This window comes from Chlorocebus sabaeus, chromosome 8, assembly GCF_047675955.1.
Source record: "Chlorocebus sabaeus isolate Y175 chromosome 8, mChlSab1.0.hap1, whole genome shotgun sequence".
In the NCBI taxonomy this organism is placed as follows: Eukaryota; Metazoa; Chordata; class Mammalia; order Primates; family Cercopithecidae; genus Chlorocebus; species Chlorocebus sabaeus.
Window position 1 is genome coordinate 21,460,269 of NC_132911.1, and position 15,411 is coordinate 21,475,679.

General features: G+C 41.5%; 1 protein-coding gene across 4 annotated transcripts in view; it reads left to right on the top strand.

The window, feature by feature from the left end:
• The window catches only part of XPO7 (exportin 7), an 88,387-nt gene that overhangs the window by 60,745 nt on the left and 12,231 nt on the right, over nt 1-15,411 (top strand). For all 4 annotated transcript variants that reach the window (XM_037983731.2, XM_007961825.3, XM_007961823.3 and 1 more), the window contains exons 9-20: nt 893-1,012; nt 2,531-2,677; nt 3,410-3,582; nt 5,415-5,608; nt 6,356-6,461; nt 7,928-8,063; nt 8,561-8,634; nt 9,773-9,853; nt 10,771-10,834; nt 11,240-11,348; nt 12,294-12,400; nt 14,796-14,884. In XM_037983731.2, coding sequence (XP_037839659.1) covers nt 893-1,012; nt 2,531-2,677; nt 3,410-3,582; nt 5,415-5,608; nt 6,356-6,461; nt 7,928-8,063; nt 8,561-8,634; nt 9,773-9,853; nt 10,771-10,834; nt 11,240-11,348; nt 12,294-12,400; nt 14,796-14,884 — 1,400 coding nt within the window. The remainder of the gene's footprint in view (nt 1-892; nt 1,013-2,530; nt 2,678-3,409; nt 3,583-5,414; nt 5,609-6,355; nt 6,462-7,927; nt 8,064-8,560; nt 8,635-9,772; nt 9,854-10,770; nt 10,835-11,239; nt 11,349-12,293; nt 12,401-14,795; nt 14,885-15,411) is intronic.

The window sequence follows — 15,411 nt, forward strand, 5'->3', positions numbered from 1 at the left end:
CATGGGTTCAAGCGATTCTCCTGCCTGAGCCTCATGAGTAGCTGGAATTACAGGCATGAGCCACCATACCCAGCTCATTTTGTATTTTCAGTAGAGACGGGGTTTCTCCATGTTGGTCAGGCTGGTCTCAAACTCCCAACCTCAGGTGATCTGCCTGCTTCAGCCTCCCAAAGTGCTGGGATTACGGGAATGAGCCACCATGCCTGGCCAAAGCTGATTTTTTTTTTTTTTTTTTTTTGAGACGGAGTCTCTCACTGTTGCCCGGGCTGGAGTGCAGTGGCACAATCTCAGCTTACTGGAGCCTCCACCTCCTGGCTTCAAGCATTTCTCCTGCCTCAGCCTCCCAAGTACCTGGGGTTATAGGTGCCCGCCACCATGCCCAGCTAATTTTTTGTATTTTTAGTAGAGACGGGGTTTCACTATGTTAAGCTGGTCTCAAACTCCTGACCTTGTGATCCGCCTGCCTCAGCCTCCCAAAGTGCTGGGATTACAGGTGTGAGCCACCACGCCCGGCCGATATGCTTATTTCTTTATAGCATGTATTGACATAAGCACATAATATCTACATGTCAAGCTCAGATTAGCCAAGAAAACTAAATCTAAAACTTTTAAGTATAAATTGCTTGATATTTTTAAGGGTGAAGTAATATATCTTAGCAAGAACAAAGATGCCATTGGAGTGGTCAAAGGAATTTGTACCTAAAGGAATTTCCAAACTGAATTTAAAGGGCTGCTATGGTCTGGTTGGATCTATGCTCTTTTCTTTTCTCTTTTTAAAATAATGTTGTTTCAGATATCCTAAAGAAGGATATTGTAGGAGGTGGAACGTTTCTGGTGAAAATAACTGTACAGTCTTTTTAATCATTGTGTTTGGGTTCTGCCCTGCATTTAGGTATTATCCTGCTTGGTACAGATTGCCTCAGTCAGAAGATCCCTGTTTAACAATGCAGAGAGGGCCAAGTTTCTCTCTCATCTTGTTGATGGTGTTAAACGAATACTGGAAAACCCACAAGTAAGTTTACCTGAGAATTTACATATGTATAGAATTAGTGTGCGCCCAGCTGTTATGAGTCAGAAGGAAATCCATCCCAAGGTCCAGTAAACAATTCAGACTGTTGTTCTTCAGGGAAGACTGATGTGAATCTCTATTTGTAGGCCAGTTCTGAGAGCATTTGCCCAAAAGAGGAGCTTACATCCTCCAGCTTCAGAAATGTAGGAGTTACGGGAAAGAATCACTTTGCTATAAGGAAATAAGGAAGAAGCTAGTCATTTTTCCCCCAAGAAATTAAGAATCTAACATCGCCAGGCACAGTGGCTCACACCTGTAATCCCAACACTTTGGGAGGCCAAGGTGGGCATATCACTTGAGGTCAGGAGCTCAAGACCAGCCTTGCCAACATAGTGAAACCCTGTCTCTACTAAAACTACAAAAGAAATTAGCCGGCCATGGCGGCACGTGCCTGTAATCCTAGCTACTTGGGAGGCCGCTTGAACCCGGGAGGCGGAGGTTGCAGTGAGCTGAGATCGTGCCATTGCACTCCAGCTTGGGTGACAGTGAGACTCTGTCTCAAAAACAAAAAAATGTAACATTTGCTTTTTGATTTTGTTTACCATTTTTAAAAAATGTTTATTGGTAACCTAAGTGTATAGGACTGCTTTTAGGTGGGAAGGAATATACTTCTTTCAAATGTTCATTTCATAACTCTATTGCCCTTTTTGTCTTTTGAAGTCCCAGTGATTCAGTATTTTTTTGAAAGTATCACTTCTCTACACTAGAAGAAAATTAAAAAGCAGTTTATTTTAAAATATACTCAGTTTTGTCCCTCTTTTTAAAATTCATTCATTCATTCAACAAATTATATTGAGTACCTACTCTGTACCAGGGATACACCGGTGAACAAAACAAAGTCTTATTCCACATATGCTAACAGAGGAAGACATATCAGGAAACATACAATTAAATATACTGGTAGAATAGATTTTAAAATATCTGTAATATTTGTTATAACTATATCATATAAACAATATATGAATAAATTACAGTAAGTGATATAAATATATGAAACATTTGTATAACTTTGCTAACTATTGGTTAGTTTTGCTTAATGATCAGTTTGACAGATGTGGAAATGAAAATTTCATTAGATTCCTTTTGTTGGTAGCAATCAATAAGCAGACAAGCTAGTCACGTCTTAAGTCGTGCCCACTTCTGCCATAATGAGCTTTACTGCCTCAGTGTGATCCTCCTGGGCTTCTGTTTCAAACTCTGTCCATTGAGGCTAATAATGTCATCTCATGGGATTATTATTGTGAACATATGAAATAATAAATGTGACTGTCCCTTTTCAAAGTGACTTTTTAAAAAATTGTTTCTGAACATTATACAGACGTATCATTCTGAATCATGACCTGCAGCCCAGAAGTTAAAAAGTAGATTTTACCCCTTCCCCCATGCCATCTCAAGTATACATCATTCTTGAAGTATGTTGTCACATTTTACATTTTTATTTTTCTCCTCTGCTATTGCCAGAGTTTATCAGACCCAAACAATTACCATGAGTTTTGCAGACTACTGGCCCGATTGAAGAGTAACTATCAACTGGGAGAACTGGTAAAGGTGGAAAACTACCCTGAGGTCATCCGATTGATAGCCAACTTCACAGTGACCAGCCTACAGGTTTGTCTTTGATTACTTGTGTCTTCCTTCCTAAATACTGTAATCTCTTCTCTTGCCTGTTGGTTTTAATCATGTAAGAATATATTTTTTTTCTTGGCAAAGGTAACCATAAATATAGTATGGCCTTGCAGAGTAGTTACTATTGTGGCCTGTGATTTATATTTACACAAGTGCAAGTAGTGTGGGGAGAGGAAAATGTGGGAATTACTAGGATAATATTTAGATTCATCCCAGAGAGAATTACCTCATAGTCACCCCAAAAAAGCCAAGGTTGGAACAGGGAGCTAGACAGAAGAGTAAAAAGAGAGTTGATGGCCTATCTTTTTTATGCCTTGTATCACAGTCATCTAGGGGACTGATGAAAAAATATAGATTCTTGAATCTTATCCCCATAATTTCTGGTTCACTAGGTCCTAATGGTAGAGCCTTGGTGTGTCTTAACAATTTCTTCAGGTGATTCTGATACATACTAATGGTTGAGACCCACTTACACATGGCTTTCCTTGTGGTAAGGCTTACACAGCCAGCATAGAGCAGCCCTTCTCATTAGATGCTTACTCTCTGAAATACTAATAAACACATTTAACTAGTTGTCATACACAGACCAAAGCCCACAAAAGTCTATCCTCTTTTTTAAAAAAAGAAAAAAGTCTTTATCTTCTGTGTTGATAGTATGGGACTAACGTGTACAGAAATGAAAAATGTGCCTTCTGCTTTTCTACTTTTCTTTAGCACTGGGAATTTGCTCCAAATAGTGTGCACTATCTTCTGAGCCTGTGGCAGCGTCTGGCAGCCTCTGTGCCGTATGTCAAAGCCACAGAGCCCCACATGCTGGAAACTTACACTCCTGAGGTCACCAAAGCCTACATCACATCCCGGCTGGAATCTGTGCACATCATTCTGAGGTAAGGAAACTTAGCCTCATTCATCCCTGCACCAGTGGTCTACTGTCACACTTCCTAGAGATCAGACACCCCATTGGCAAAAAGGTACTAGAAGGTTGTCTCATTGGAGCTGCTGCTGTTCATTGATTCTTTTTCCTTGTCAGCAGAGTAGCCTGAGAGCATAAAGCCTGATAGAATGGTCTTGTTGCTTGAACCTTTATATTCTATTCATGTTCCCCCTTTTCACTGTCCATAGCAATATCTTTGAATACCGAGTATATCCATATGTTTGTCCTTGTCGCTGTTTTTCTTTCAATGTGAGAAACATTTATAAGATATAGATGATAAGAATTATAATGTGTAACTTATAGTGCTTAATGTGAACTCCTAAAGAAATAAGTAGATAAAGATTACACAATCTAGTTGTCAATTCTAATGCCAGAGCTAGAACACATAAGAATTCTAAGCCACTGATCACTGATTGCATTACATTCACACATGGTTTCTGGCTGCATTGACTTAACTGAACCAAAAACCCGTAGCTAAAGAAGGGTCAAGCCCTTTCAAAAATGACCTATTTTAAATGAAATTATCCCTGTTTAGGTAGCTTTCTTCTTTTCACTGGCTGTTTGTCAAGAGAATTTACTTGGAGTCTAAGGGTCTGGGGCCTTTTTAAGTTGGATTCTTAATTTGCTTAGCCCCAAGTGCATTGAATAGTCGTGAGTTATAGTCTTAACTGTTTATGACTTGAATCAGTTCAAAATCTGAGTATTCATGAAGTTCACCAGCAGGCCTTCTCCTGTCACCTCCATAGCTTCCACTCCTGAGGATTCAGCTGGCTTTAGTGAGGCATTGTTGGGGAGTGGTTATATGTTTGTAGGCTCTGGGGCCAGATAGCCAGTTAGTAGCTGTGTACTCTTGGGCAAGCTGCTCCATTTCTGTATTTGTAAAATTCAAATAATAATAGGCCTACCTCATAAGATTCTTACAAGGATTAAATTCGTATGACCTGGCACAGTGTGTAGCACATGGTAAGCACACAGCTAGTTTTAGTGCTGCCGCTGCTGCTGCTGCTGCTGGCATTATCATACTGCAGTGTAACAACAGAAAAGCTCCTCAGTGGACAAGATGTTAAAATCTAGGAGCTGGCAGATAAAGCAAGACCTAGTACAGGTCCACAATGCCTTGTCTGCAATTGCAAAGTCAAAGGTGTGACAAAAGAAATTTCCTCATCAGTTTGGCATTAGAATTCACTTGTTACAAAACTGGACAGGAGTTGGTATGAGACCATTTATAGTTTTTTTTTTAAATCCTACTTAGTATGACCATTTATAATATTCGTAAGTTTTGCTATAGGAACGTTGAGTTTGATGTGCCACAAAGCTCATCAAGGGTTTTATATGATGTGGTAGAAGCATCATACTGCCTTCCTCCAATCTGAACAGTTCTGAATTCCAAGACACATCTGGCCACAATGGCCTCCCACACAAGACTGTGTACTTATCCTATAGTTTACTATAGTCAGGAACAAGCGAAAGACTAAGAGTCAAGAGGTCAGAGAGGTGAGAAGGGCAGGACTTTGAGGTTTAAGGCAGAAAAACATTAAGAGTTGAGAATTCAGATTGTAAGATTTGACGCCAACAAGCAGAATATACCTAAGGGAGACTGATGCTAGGGCGAAGACATTGGCCTTCTGCCTCATTAAACATTCTTCCTTGGGAAAAAGTAATGTTGGGATGTAGGCCTCTACAGTCGGAAATGGTGGCTAAGTGAAGAAATCAGAGAGCTGCTATAATGGGGAAATCAGTAGTCATATTTTAAGAGCGCTGCCTTCCTTCTTCCCTTGGGAATAGAGATGGCCTGGAAGATCCTCTGGAGGATACGGGGCTGGTCCAGCAGCAGTTGGACCAGCTGTCCACCATTGGGCGTTGTGAGTATGAGAAGACCTGTGCACTCCTCGTGCAGTTGTTTGACCAGTCGGCCCAGTCGTACCAGGAGCTGCTACAGAGCGCCAGCGCAAGCCCAATGGACATTGCAGTGCAGGAGGGTGAGTGTGCAGCATGCTGGGAACTCAAGACCTGTGAGGAGATATCGTCCGGTACCCCTTCACTTATTGCTACCTCTTTCCTACCTCCCTGCAAAAGGATTCTTTCATCATCAGTTACCTCCATATGCACAAAAGTCTTTATGAATGAATAAATCCCTCAGGGGATTAGGGAAGAAGAACTGAAATCACATCTGCAGTGGGATTTTGTTTTACGAGATGAGGTCTTGCTATGTTGCCCACGCGGGCCTTGTACTTCTTGGCTCAAGTGATCCTCCTGCCTCAGCCTCCCAAAGTAGCTGGGACTACAGGCATGTGCCACCATACCTGGCTCCTGTCTACTTTTTAATGCCCCACAGCACAGCTGGGACCAGGCCGAGAGGTTTATGACTACTAAATAAAGGCCTAGGGGAAACAGGGAGATAAGTACAGACAGTAACCTGGGCTTCCTCTTTTCACCAGGCCTGGCTGGTGTTTGTAACATAGCACTGTGCCCAGCTTGGGTGTTTTAACTCTAAGGAAATACTACACTAAAAATAATGGCCTTGTCTGATACAGGAACGTTGGTTACCTAACGAATTTCCCCGTTCGCATTGCTCTTAACCAAAGCAGAGAAGTAGCCATTCTCTGTAAGAAAAGTAAGACTTTATGGTTTCACCATAGTGTTCTTAAGATTAAGGAAGTTCAGAGTGAGGAATGTCTTCAAGAAACTATCACTGGAGGTGACACTGGGTCTGTCTTCTGCTGTAGGAAGGCTGACATGGCTGGTTTACATTATTGGAGCAGTGATCGGTGGCCGGGTTTCTTTTGCCAGCACTGATGAGCAAGACGCCATGGATGGTGAGCTTGTCTGTCGGTAAGTGCTCCCTACAGAATCTCTCCACTCCACCTCGCTGGCACTTCTCCACTCCCCGATAGGGTCCTCTCCACTTACAGAACATAATCTTAACATGCTAACTACCCATGAGACACAGCTTTCAAGGCTTTTATAAGTGCCGTGATAACTCTGCCTATGATCTTTACTTCAAAAACAAAAACAGTAATTCAGCCAGGAAATAATGGATACAGAATTAGGAAAACTAAAGCAGAGATTCTCTGTTAGGTCTGTTTAAGAACAATACCTCAGAGTTAGTAAAATATGGATTGCTTTTGCCATCCCATAATGGTTCTTTAAAGTTCACCAGCGATGGAGTTACAGAGTTCCTACAGCCTTTCAAACCTCTTGGCCATACATTTCAAGTTATTTTGCATCTGTGCAGTTCTCATTTTATCAAAACTTTTTAAAAATTTTTTTGGAGATGGAATATCGCTCTGTCACCCAGACCAGAGTGCAGTGGCGCTATCTCAGCTCACTGAAGCCTCTGCCTCCGTGTCGCGGGTTCTCCCAGGTTCGAGCGATTCTCCCAGGTTCAAGCGATTCTCCTGCCTCAGCCTGTCAAGTAGCTATGGTTACAGGCACATGCCACCACATCTGGCTAATTTTTGTATTTTTAGTGAGACGGGGTTTCACCATGTTGGCCAGGCTGGTCTCGAACTCCTGACCTCAGGTGATCCACCTGCCTCGGCCTCCCAAAGTGCTAGGATTCCAGGCATGAGCCACTGCGCCCAGCCTTCAATATATATATATATCTTCTGAAAATCCTCATTTGTTTCTTTCCACCCCCATTTTGTTTATCAGATGCCCATCTGCCCAGAGGTCCCTTAATCCTGACAAAAGTCTCCGTAGCATTTTCCCACTGGCGTTTTTTGAAGAGTTGAGCAAAGCTTTAAGTAAGAATGAAATCTAATGCTTTCTGATTCTGCAGCCCAGTTCAGTACTGTGTGTGTCATAATTTTAGTTCAAACAATGTCTTGCAGACTGGTTCTGAGCTTGAGTGTAGCAACACAATGATGGAGTCTCATTCACTCATGGTGTGTCACAAATAGTTAACTATTCCCACACTCAAATGTCAAATGACTCACTTATTATGACATCTATATTTGCATTCACTCACTTGCATTCCCATATCCTTTCTTTTGGGGAGAGGGTACAGAGAAAAGGGATGAAGTCACAGGTAGCATTTCTGCTAGTAATCCGTGGAAGTGTTACCTACCTGTGAACATCATCCTTCATGTGTCACCATTCCTTTCACGGCTCTGTAAGAAAAAAAGATCGAAAACTCGTGGTCTAGTCCTGTCTCCCTCATTTATGTAGATGAACTTGGTTGCAGGAGATTGCTCTACCCAAGTACAGGCATATATGACCATGTCAAGATAGCTTGGGTTGTCTAGAGTAACAAGGATGTCCTGCTGTTGAGAGAATCATTGCTCCTCTTCCTCCAGGGTGCTCCAGCTGATGAACCTAACAGATTCTCGTTTGGCCCAGGCGGGTAATGAGAAGCTAGAGTTGGCCATGCTGAGCTTTTTTGAACAGTTTCGTAAGATCTACATTGGGGACCAAGTGCAGAAATCCTCTAAGGTAACAGCCTGTTAATTGGCTCCCCTTAGTTCTCACTTCTTCTCATTTGTGCGATTGCCGATAGAGGGAAACAGTTGCTGATAGTTCACATAACCTCCAGATTTCAGGTAATAGGACAGTGCAAATGTTTTCTCTTAGCTTTTAAATTCTGGGAGATTCATCAAAGAATTGGGCCTCTAGTGCTTAACAAATGGCCAATCAAAACATCTGTTGTTCTCCCACAAATGGGCAATTCTTAGTCTCCATGCATGAATTAATATTCAGAACAGCAGAAGATTTGGACTGTCTTTTTGTAATTTCAGGATTGAAAGGGACCAGTAAGATTGCTCAGCATCTGTCCAGTAATACTTAGAAACTAGCTTATCCCTTCGGTGAAGTCCTCTCTGGGAGTCTTGTCCATTTTCTTCCACATCTTACCCACGAGTATGGGCAAAAATAGTACCGGGATGTGATTGTTCTAATTCATGTGTTCTGGTTACTTTCTCTTCTTACACCAGCTGTACCGCCGACTCTCAGAAGTTCTGGGCTTGAATGATGAGACCATGGTCCTAAGCGTCTTCATAGGAAAAATGTAAGTGTTTCAGCTTGCCACCAGCAAGAGTCCTTTGCAATCCTGTTGCAACTGTAAAATGTGATCTTGGCATTGTGCTGCCAGTGCCTGGTATTCCAGCATTGATCGTTTGCGTCAGAAAATTGTGCATTTGAGTGTGTGACAAGCTGTGCTTAGAGATATGGCCCGGCCCCAGAGCATTCCAGGCTTGTACAGGCAAGGATTTAATTTTGTTCTTGCAGAATCTCCTCTTCAGCCTCTGGAATCACAGGTGAAACCCTGTCATGTCATTAGCAAAACAGACCTCCACCCCAGTAATTGCTGCTCAGCCCCTCACCCAGTTGCCGTGCTCCAGGGATGCCCAGCGTAGGCATTCACTTTCTGTTGCTGATTTCCTCTAGTTATCCCCTCGAAGGGGAAAGCCCCACTTAAAAATGGGCTTATTCCTCCCAGAAAACATCACACCGTTTAAGAGTGTTGAGTCTCCAAAATCTAGTGCTGCTGTTTGAACTGTCTTCAGAGTTGGAGCTCCTAATTGGCCCTTTTTTATTTTTTTACGTTATACCCCTTCGGTTACATTTTGCCCTTTTTAGGAGCTCAATTTATCAAAGCACACACTAGGAGCCAAATATATTACCCAGGGCTGTGTGCAGAGTGACATTTTGCCTCCTACCAACTGTCCCAACCCTAAACACTCATATCCATGAGCTGGTTAATAATTTAAGATGGAAAAAGCAAAGGGGGTCTAAAGGACTCTGCCAGCCAAGAATCCAGAAGCAAGGGCTACTAGAATTCTGCAGCTGACAGTGGATGGTGCAGGTGCAGAATTGCATACGTCTGCATGTTATCACTGCCGCAGAAATCTCTTACCCTTGCTGCAGAAATCAGCCCTGGAGTGCCCCAGAATTCCAAGGGCCTGGGTATGGGCCAGTGTAGCTTTGGAACCAAGTAGTGAAGATTATCTGAAGGATAATTTTTCTAGTCAACCAAATGTAAGTACAGAGATTTCCTACCCATCTTTTTTTGTGGTCGTGATGTCTGTGAATTGGTGGTGCAGATGTGTGGTGACTTTTGATGAATGACTTTCTCTTCTCCCAGTCCTCAAGGAAACCAGCAAATCAAAGGGGTCTCCTGCTTTTTTTTTCTTTTTGTCCTCCAGCATCACCAACTTGAAGTACTGGGGCCGTTGTGAACCAATCACCTCCAAGACACTACAGCTTCTCAATGACCTCTCCATTGGATATCCTTTTCTAAGCTAGTTTCTGTGCACAACAGAAAGTGGCATGCCACAATCTTAGAATCATGGCCTCCTGCTCTTTCCACTTCAGTTTAACTTTAGGGTGTACTCACATATCTTCCATTTTCCTAGGAGTCCAAAAACACCAATGCCCATGCAGAATATAGGAATAATTTCAGACCCCAAAAATGAGCTGACACCCGACCTGATAGTTCAGTACAGATTTATCCCTGTCTATTCCTAAGTTCCAGAAGTGCATAGTAGCCCCATCTCATAGGTACACACTGTGTGTGACCAAGGTTTTAGTATCCTTAGTAGAGACAAACTCCTTAGGTTGTCCCATCAGCTGGTTGGTAGAAACATCCTGATTCCAAACTTTATGATTGAAGTAATGACTATACTTCCTCTTGACTTGAACTAGATCTGCTATAAAGTTTGAATTGCTGTAGGGCAGCTTTTCACAATCAGGGGTCTGCAAGAAGGGTAAACCCTGTAAAATTATTGAAGTGATTTTCTTCTCGCTTCTCCAAATACTGTATATAGCTAGTACCATTCTAAATAGGAAAGAAGTTCATTAATTGTACACAATATATGCCTCTTAGGCTGGGGTTTAGGGCCTAATTCTCCCTTGGAACACCCACTGAGAAAAGCCATTTTAGGATATTCATGATTGTTTGGGGAAACTGCTAGGTTTATCTATTTTCTTACAAATAGGAGTTTGGTATAGGTGTTTTCTTATTGATTAAATAGTGTTTAGAAGAGAACACATTTTTTCATATTTGGCAGTGGTATACTCAAGTTTTTTTTTTTTTTTTTTTAAAGATATTTGGGTAAAATGTTCTTTATTCTGGAAAGTTTCCGTCTGCCTTAGAGTCTCGGTCTGCTTCACACTTTCCTTGACCTTCTTCCTTTGTCTTTACGTACAGTAGTGTAAGGAAGCTAGTGAAGCTTAGTGCGGTACAGTTCATGCTGAACAATCACACGGTGAGTGATTTTAGCTTTTTTTCCTGCCCCTCCTACCACCCACACATACACTTTCTTGGCACACAAAGGAGATATTTAAATTGAGGTCCTGGGTATTGCTACAGCAAAAACTGTGGTCCTGATTCCCACCACACTGCCAGATTACACTTACTGTCATCAGAATGGCTCTTTGAGATCCAGATGATCTGAGTTATGGTGAAGTCACCTACTGCTACTCATACTGCAGATAAATTAGTAATAGTAACAACGGTAGCCTGCCTTCAGAAAAAAAAAAAAACCTTCAGATCCTCAAGGAATGACTACATAGCCGTTGGCTTGAAGGGCTCAGTACTTCTCTGATTACTGGCTTGTATTCTGCCTCTAACTCATGTTTTTACCTTTAACTTGTTTTCTTTTTTTCAATAGAGCGAGCACTTTTCATTTTTGGGTATTAACAATCAGTCCAACCTGACAGACATGCGGTGTCGAACTACCTTCTACACAGCACTGGGGCGTCTCCTCATGGTGGATTTAGGTACTGTAAGAAATCGTAGTGGCTCATGAAGTCATCTGGCACTATTCTAAATTTTTATTTGAGGACTGAAAACTAGATGTTGGGGAGGGCTTTTCTGTTATTTCAACGTAACAAAACTATCTGAAATAACAGTCTGATTTCACCAAGAACAGAGCATGCTGTCGAGGTCCTTGTAACTGAAAGAGAGTAACAGTCTGCTCCTGAAGTTTTCATCCGACATGCAATGGCTTTAAAATTTTCTTCATATTCTTCAGGTGTTAAATAAAGGAATTGAGATTCCTAAATATATCTTGTTGGCCAGATAACTTCACCCCACAGGGAGGTATACACCCACTTGAAACAATCAACATGACTTTTTATTATCCAGTTTTCTAGCACAGATGAGCCAGAAGGGCTTAATCACTTTTGTAGCAGTAGTGGTGATATTAGCAGTTTCAGGTCAGTTAATAACTAAAGCTCAGTGGTATTACTCTAATTTTCAGCTGTTTAAATTTAATCCTACCAAAATGACATAAAACCTTCTAGGTTTATGAAAGATGACTTTTTAAAAAATTGAGTGTGAATGAAACCTCTGTACCCATTTGAAGTTTGAGTCTCATCTAGTTCTCACGCACCAGCTTCATTCTTTTCTCCAATGACTTGCTAATTCTCAGCAAGGCAAAATAAGTAAATAACATAGTACCTTATACACATACCAATCTCTAATACTGTGGCTCAGCATCAACAAACCTAGCCTAGACTAGGTGATTTGTGTCATCTTCTAGTTTAAAAATTCTGTTTCTATATATACATGTTATTCTTAAATTGCTACCAATTCCTGTTGGGATAATAAAGGGAACCCCTTGAGTTCTCCTGGGTCTGCTCATCTTTCATCCCATCTTCCCATGTATGCACAGCTTTGAATTCTTGGTATTGGGGTAATACCCTGGGATGTTTCCTTTACAGGAGAGGATGAAGATCAGTATGAGCAGTTCATGCTGCCACTCACAGCAGCGTTTGAGGCTGTGGCCCAGATGTTTAGCACCAATAGTTTCAACGAGCAGGAGGCAAAGGTGAGTGAGTCTTTTACCCAGTAATTAATCAGCTTCTGGTTTAGGGCAGTCCCTGATTGAAAATTGTGCTTGACCGTAAACTATCCACTGCCTTAGCTTTTTTTAATATCTTGTACTTCTAGGGTTTTGGAATTGCAGAACCAGATTTGTAAACTTCTATTTTTATATTACAATGTATTTGCTTAAGTAGCTCTTAGGAATTTTTTTATCTGAGTTTTCAAATATATTAGCATAAAGTTGTTTACAGTTTTCTTACTGCCTTTTTAATCTCAGTTTTATCTTTAATTACATCCCCTTCTCATTTTTAATACTGCTCATTAGTGACAAGTTGGGTTTTCTTAAAATTGTGGTAAAAAACAAAGTTTACCATCTTTACCATTTTTACATGTACAGTTCAGTGATGTCAAGTATTTCTACATTGTTGTGAAATAGATCTTCAGAATCCATGATTTTAATATGGAACATTTTCATTATTCAGTTTTTTGTGATTTCTAATATCCACTGAGATTTCTTCTTTGATACTTGAGTCATTTAGAAGGTTTAAGAATTTCCACATATATGAGTTTTTATTTTTAATTTTTTTTTAGAGACAGAGTCTGACTCTGTTGCCCAGGCTGGAGTACAGTGGCATGATCCTAGCTCACTGCAAGCCTTGAACTCTCGGCTCAAGCAGAGTCCTCCTGCCCCAGCTTCCCATGTGGCTGGGATTATAGGCATGAGACACGATGCCCAGTGAATTTCCACATACATGGAATTCTAAGTTCTTGTTTTCTAACTCTTAGAATTATCATTTCTTGATTGTTGCTTTCCTCATCTTTTTACTTCATACATACTGTTCTCTTGACCTTTGTCAAAATCAGAAGACACCAGGATGTTAGTATTGGTAGGACTTTTTACAGTATTCCTCAGGGCACCAAGGCTGAATGGTAGAACTACCAGATAGCCAGGGTATTGCCAGAAAAAAATGCCAGGCTTTACCTAACATTCTAAAGCTCTCCTTTTTCATCTTTAGCCTTTTCTTTTTCCATCTACAAATCAGCAGGGTAGACACAAAACAATACTTAATCCAGACCTCTCTCCCCTTTATACTTGTGTTTTAGGGTCTGAGATAGGTACCATTCAAAGCCTGGGTTATTCTGGACCATATTAGCAACTGTAGGCTAGAGTATCAACCAGTATCAAGGATTTAGGGATATCAGTGAATATCAGCCCTGTTCCCATTATATGGTATTAGTTTCATGTAAAGCAAGTAAAATTAACCAAAAGAACAACCTTGGTAGTGGACTACAGCTATCACCCACTTCTTTGTCATGTCCCATGTAGTCTTTTAAGATACTGACCCAGTCTTAGACTGGAAAACTGAGCTTGTGGTATCAGCTTAGGAGAGAACTGTTTGCTTACAAGCAGACTGTTAACAGAAGGGACGTTTTTGCCAAATGTGTCAAGATCCCCAAATGTGCAACCTTCTTGAGCATATTGATGACGACCAGATATTGTTGTTGTTCTGTCTCCACGTTTGGAGACAAATCCCAAAGTACGATTTTTAAAGTAGTTTTATTGCTGTTCATGTCCCAAGTAAAAGTTTTATTGAGAGAGTGAGTATTGGATTTGGAGTCTTGGTGTTATGTGTGAGTCCTGATCTGGGCCCTCCTACTACCTGGCAGCATGACTGGGGGAAGTTTTTTGGCCTTTTTAAGCATCAGTCTCTTTTTCTGCAAATGGAGAGTACAGATTAAACATAGTCTCATCTAGATGGCCCACCCAAAGGGAGAGGTGCTGTGTGGACTCCCCTTTGTCTTCCTCTTGGCAGGGCCTGCATCTGACTTCCTTTAGGGTATAAACCATTAGGGTATATATGACTCTTCTACCTCTTCTTCTTTGGGACTTCTGTTTTTCTTTTTTGCTTTTTTCTGGCTTTTTGAGTGGGTTTCTTTGCCATGTGTTTCTCTGTCTCTCTCTGTCTCTCTCTGTCTCTTTGTCTCTCTCTCCCTTCCTCCCTCCCTCCCTCCCCGCCTTTCCTCCCTCCCCGCCTTTCCTCCCTGCCTCCCTCCCCTCCTTTCCTCCCTGGGTGGACTCAAAGCTTTTTCACTTTTTACATGTGATATATTACTTCAATGTCTTAAAACCTTATCAGCCTCTATTTTTGCTATGAACCAGGAACCTAGTTTCTTGGCAAAACAAACTTCCAAAGCTAACAAACTTCAAACTTCCAAAACAAACTTCCACTGCTAGAATGAAAATATGCCATTCTAGCATAGAAGAGATTGAATCAGAATATTTGAGAAGGAGTGTTTGTTGAACAGTGAGAGGAAGAACTTGATGACACATGTGTGGAATCCTCATTAGACTGTTGCAGTTTTGTCTTCTATTTTAACATTTTTGCCTTCTACTACAGCGAACTCTAGTTGGCCTAGTAAGAGACCTGAGAGGGATCGCTTTCGCTTTCAATGCCAAGACCAGCTTCATGATGCTCTTTGAATGGATGTATCCTAACTCAAACTAGGAGCACACTGCAGCATGCCTTAACTGGAGTGTGATTGGGTGATGGGGTCCAGAGAGGGTGTGGGGGGAAGGGAGGGTAGTGAGGCGAAGAAGATGAAGAGTTACCCAGAAGGCCTATATATGCCCTGGAAGCCACCTTATGACAGACATAAGGTTGTCTGAGGTTAGAACATGAATGAGGTAGTCTCCCAGTTTTTCTTTTGGATCTCAAATATAAATGCCTGCGGAACTATATACCACTGTAGGCCTGTTGGTTTTGCTATATTTAGAGAGATGTTTCAGTCTACTAAAAAAAATTAAAAGGCCGGGCGCGGTGGCTCGCACCTGTAATCCCAGCACTTAGGGAGGCTGAGGTGGGCGGATCACGACGTCAGGAGATCAAGACCATCCTGGCTAAGATGGTGAAACCCCGTCTCTACTAAAAAATACAAAAAATTAGCCGGGCGTGGTGGCGTGCGCCTGTAGTCCTAGCTACTCGGGAGGCTGAGGCAGGAGAATGGCGTGAACCT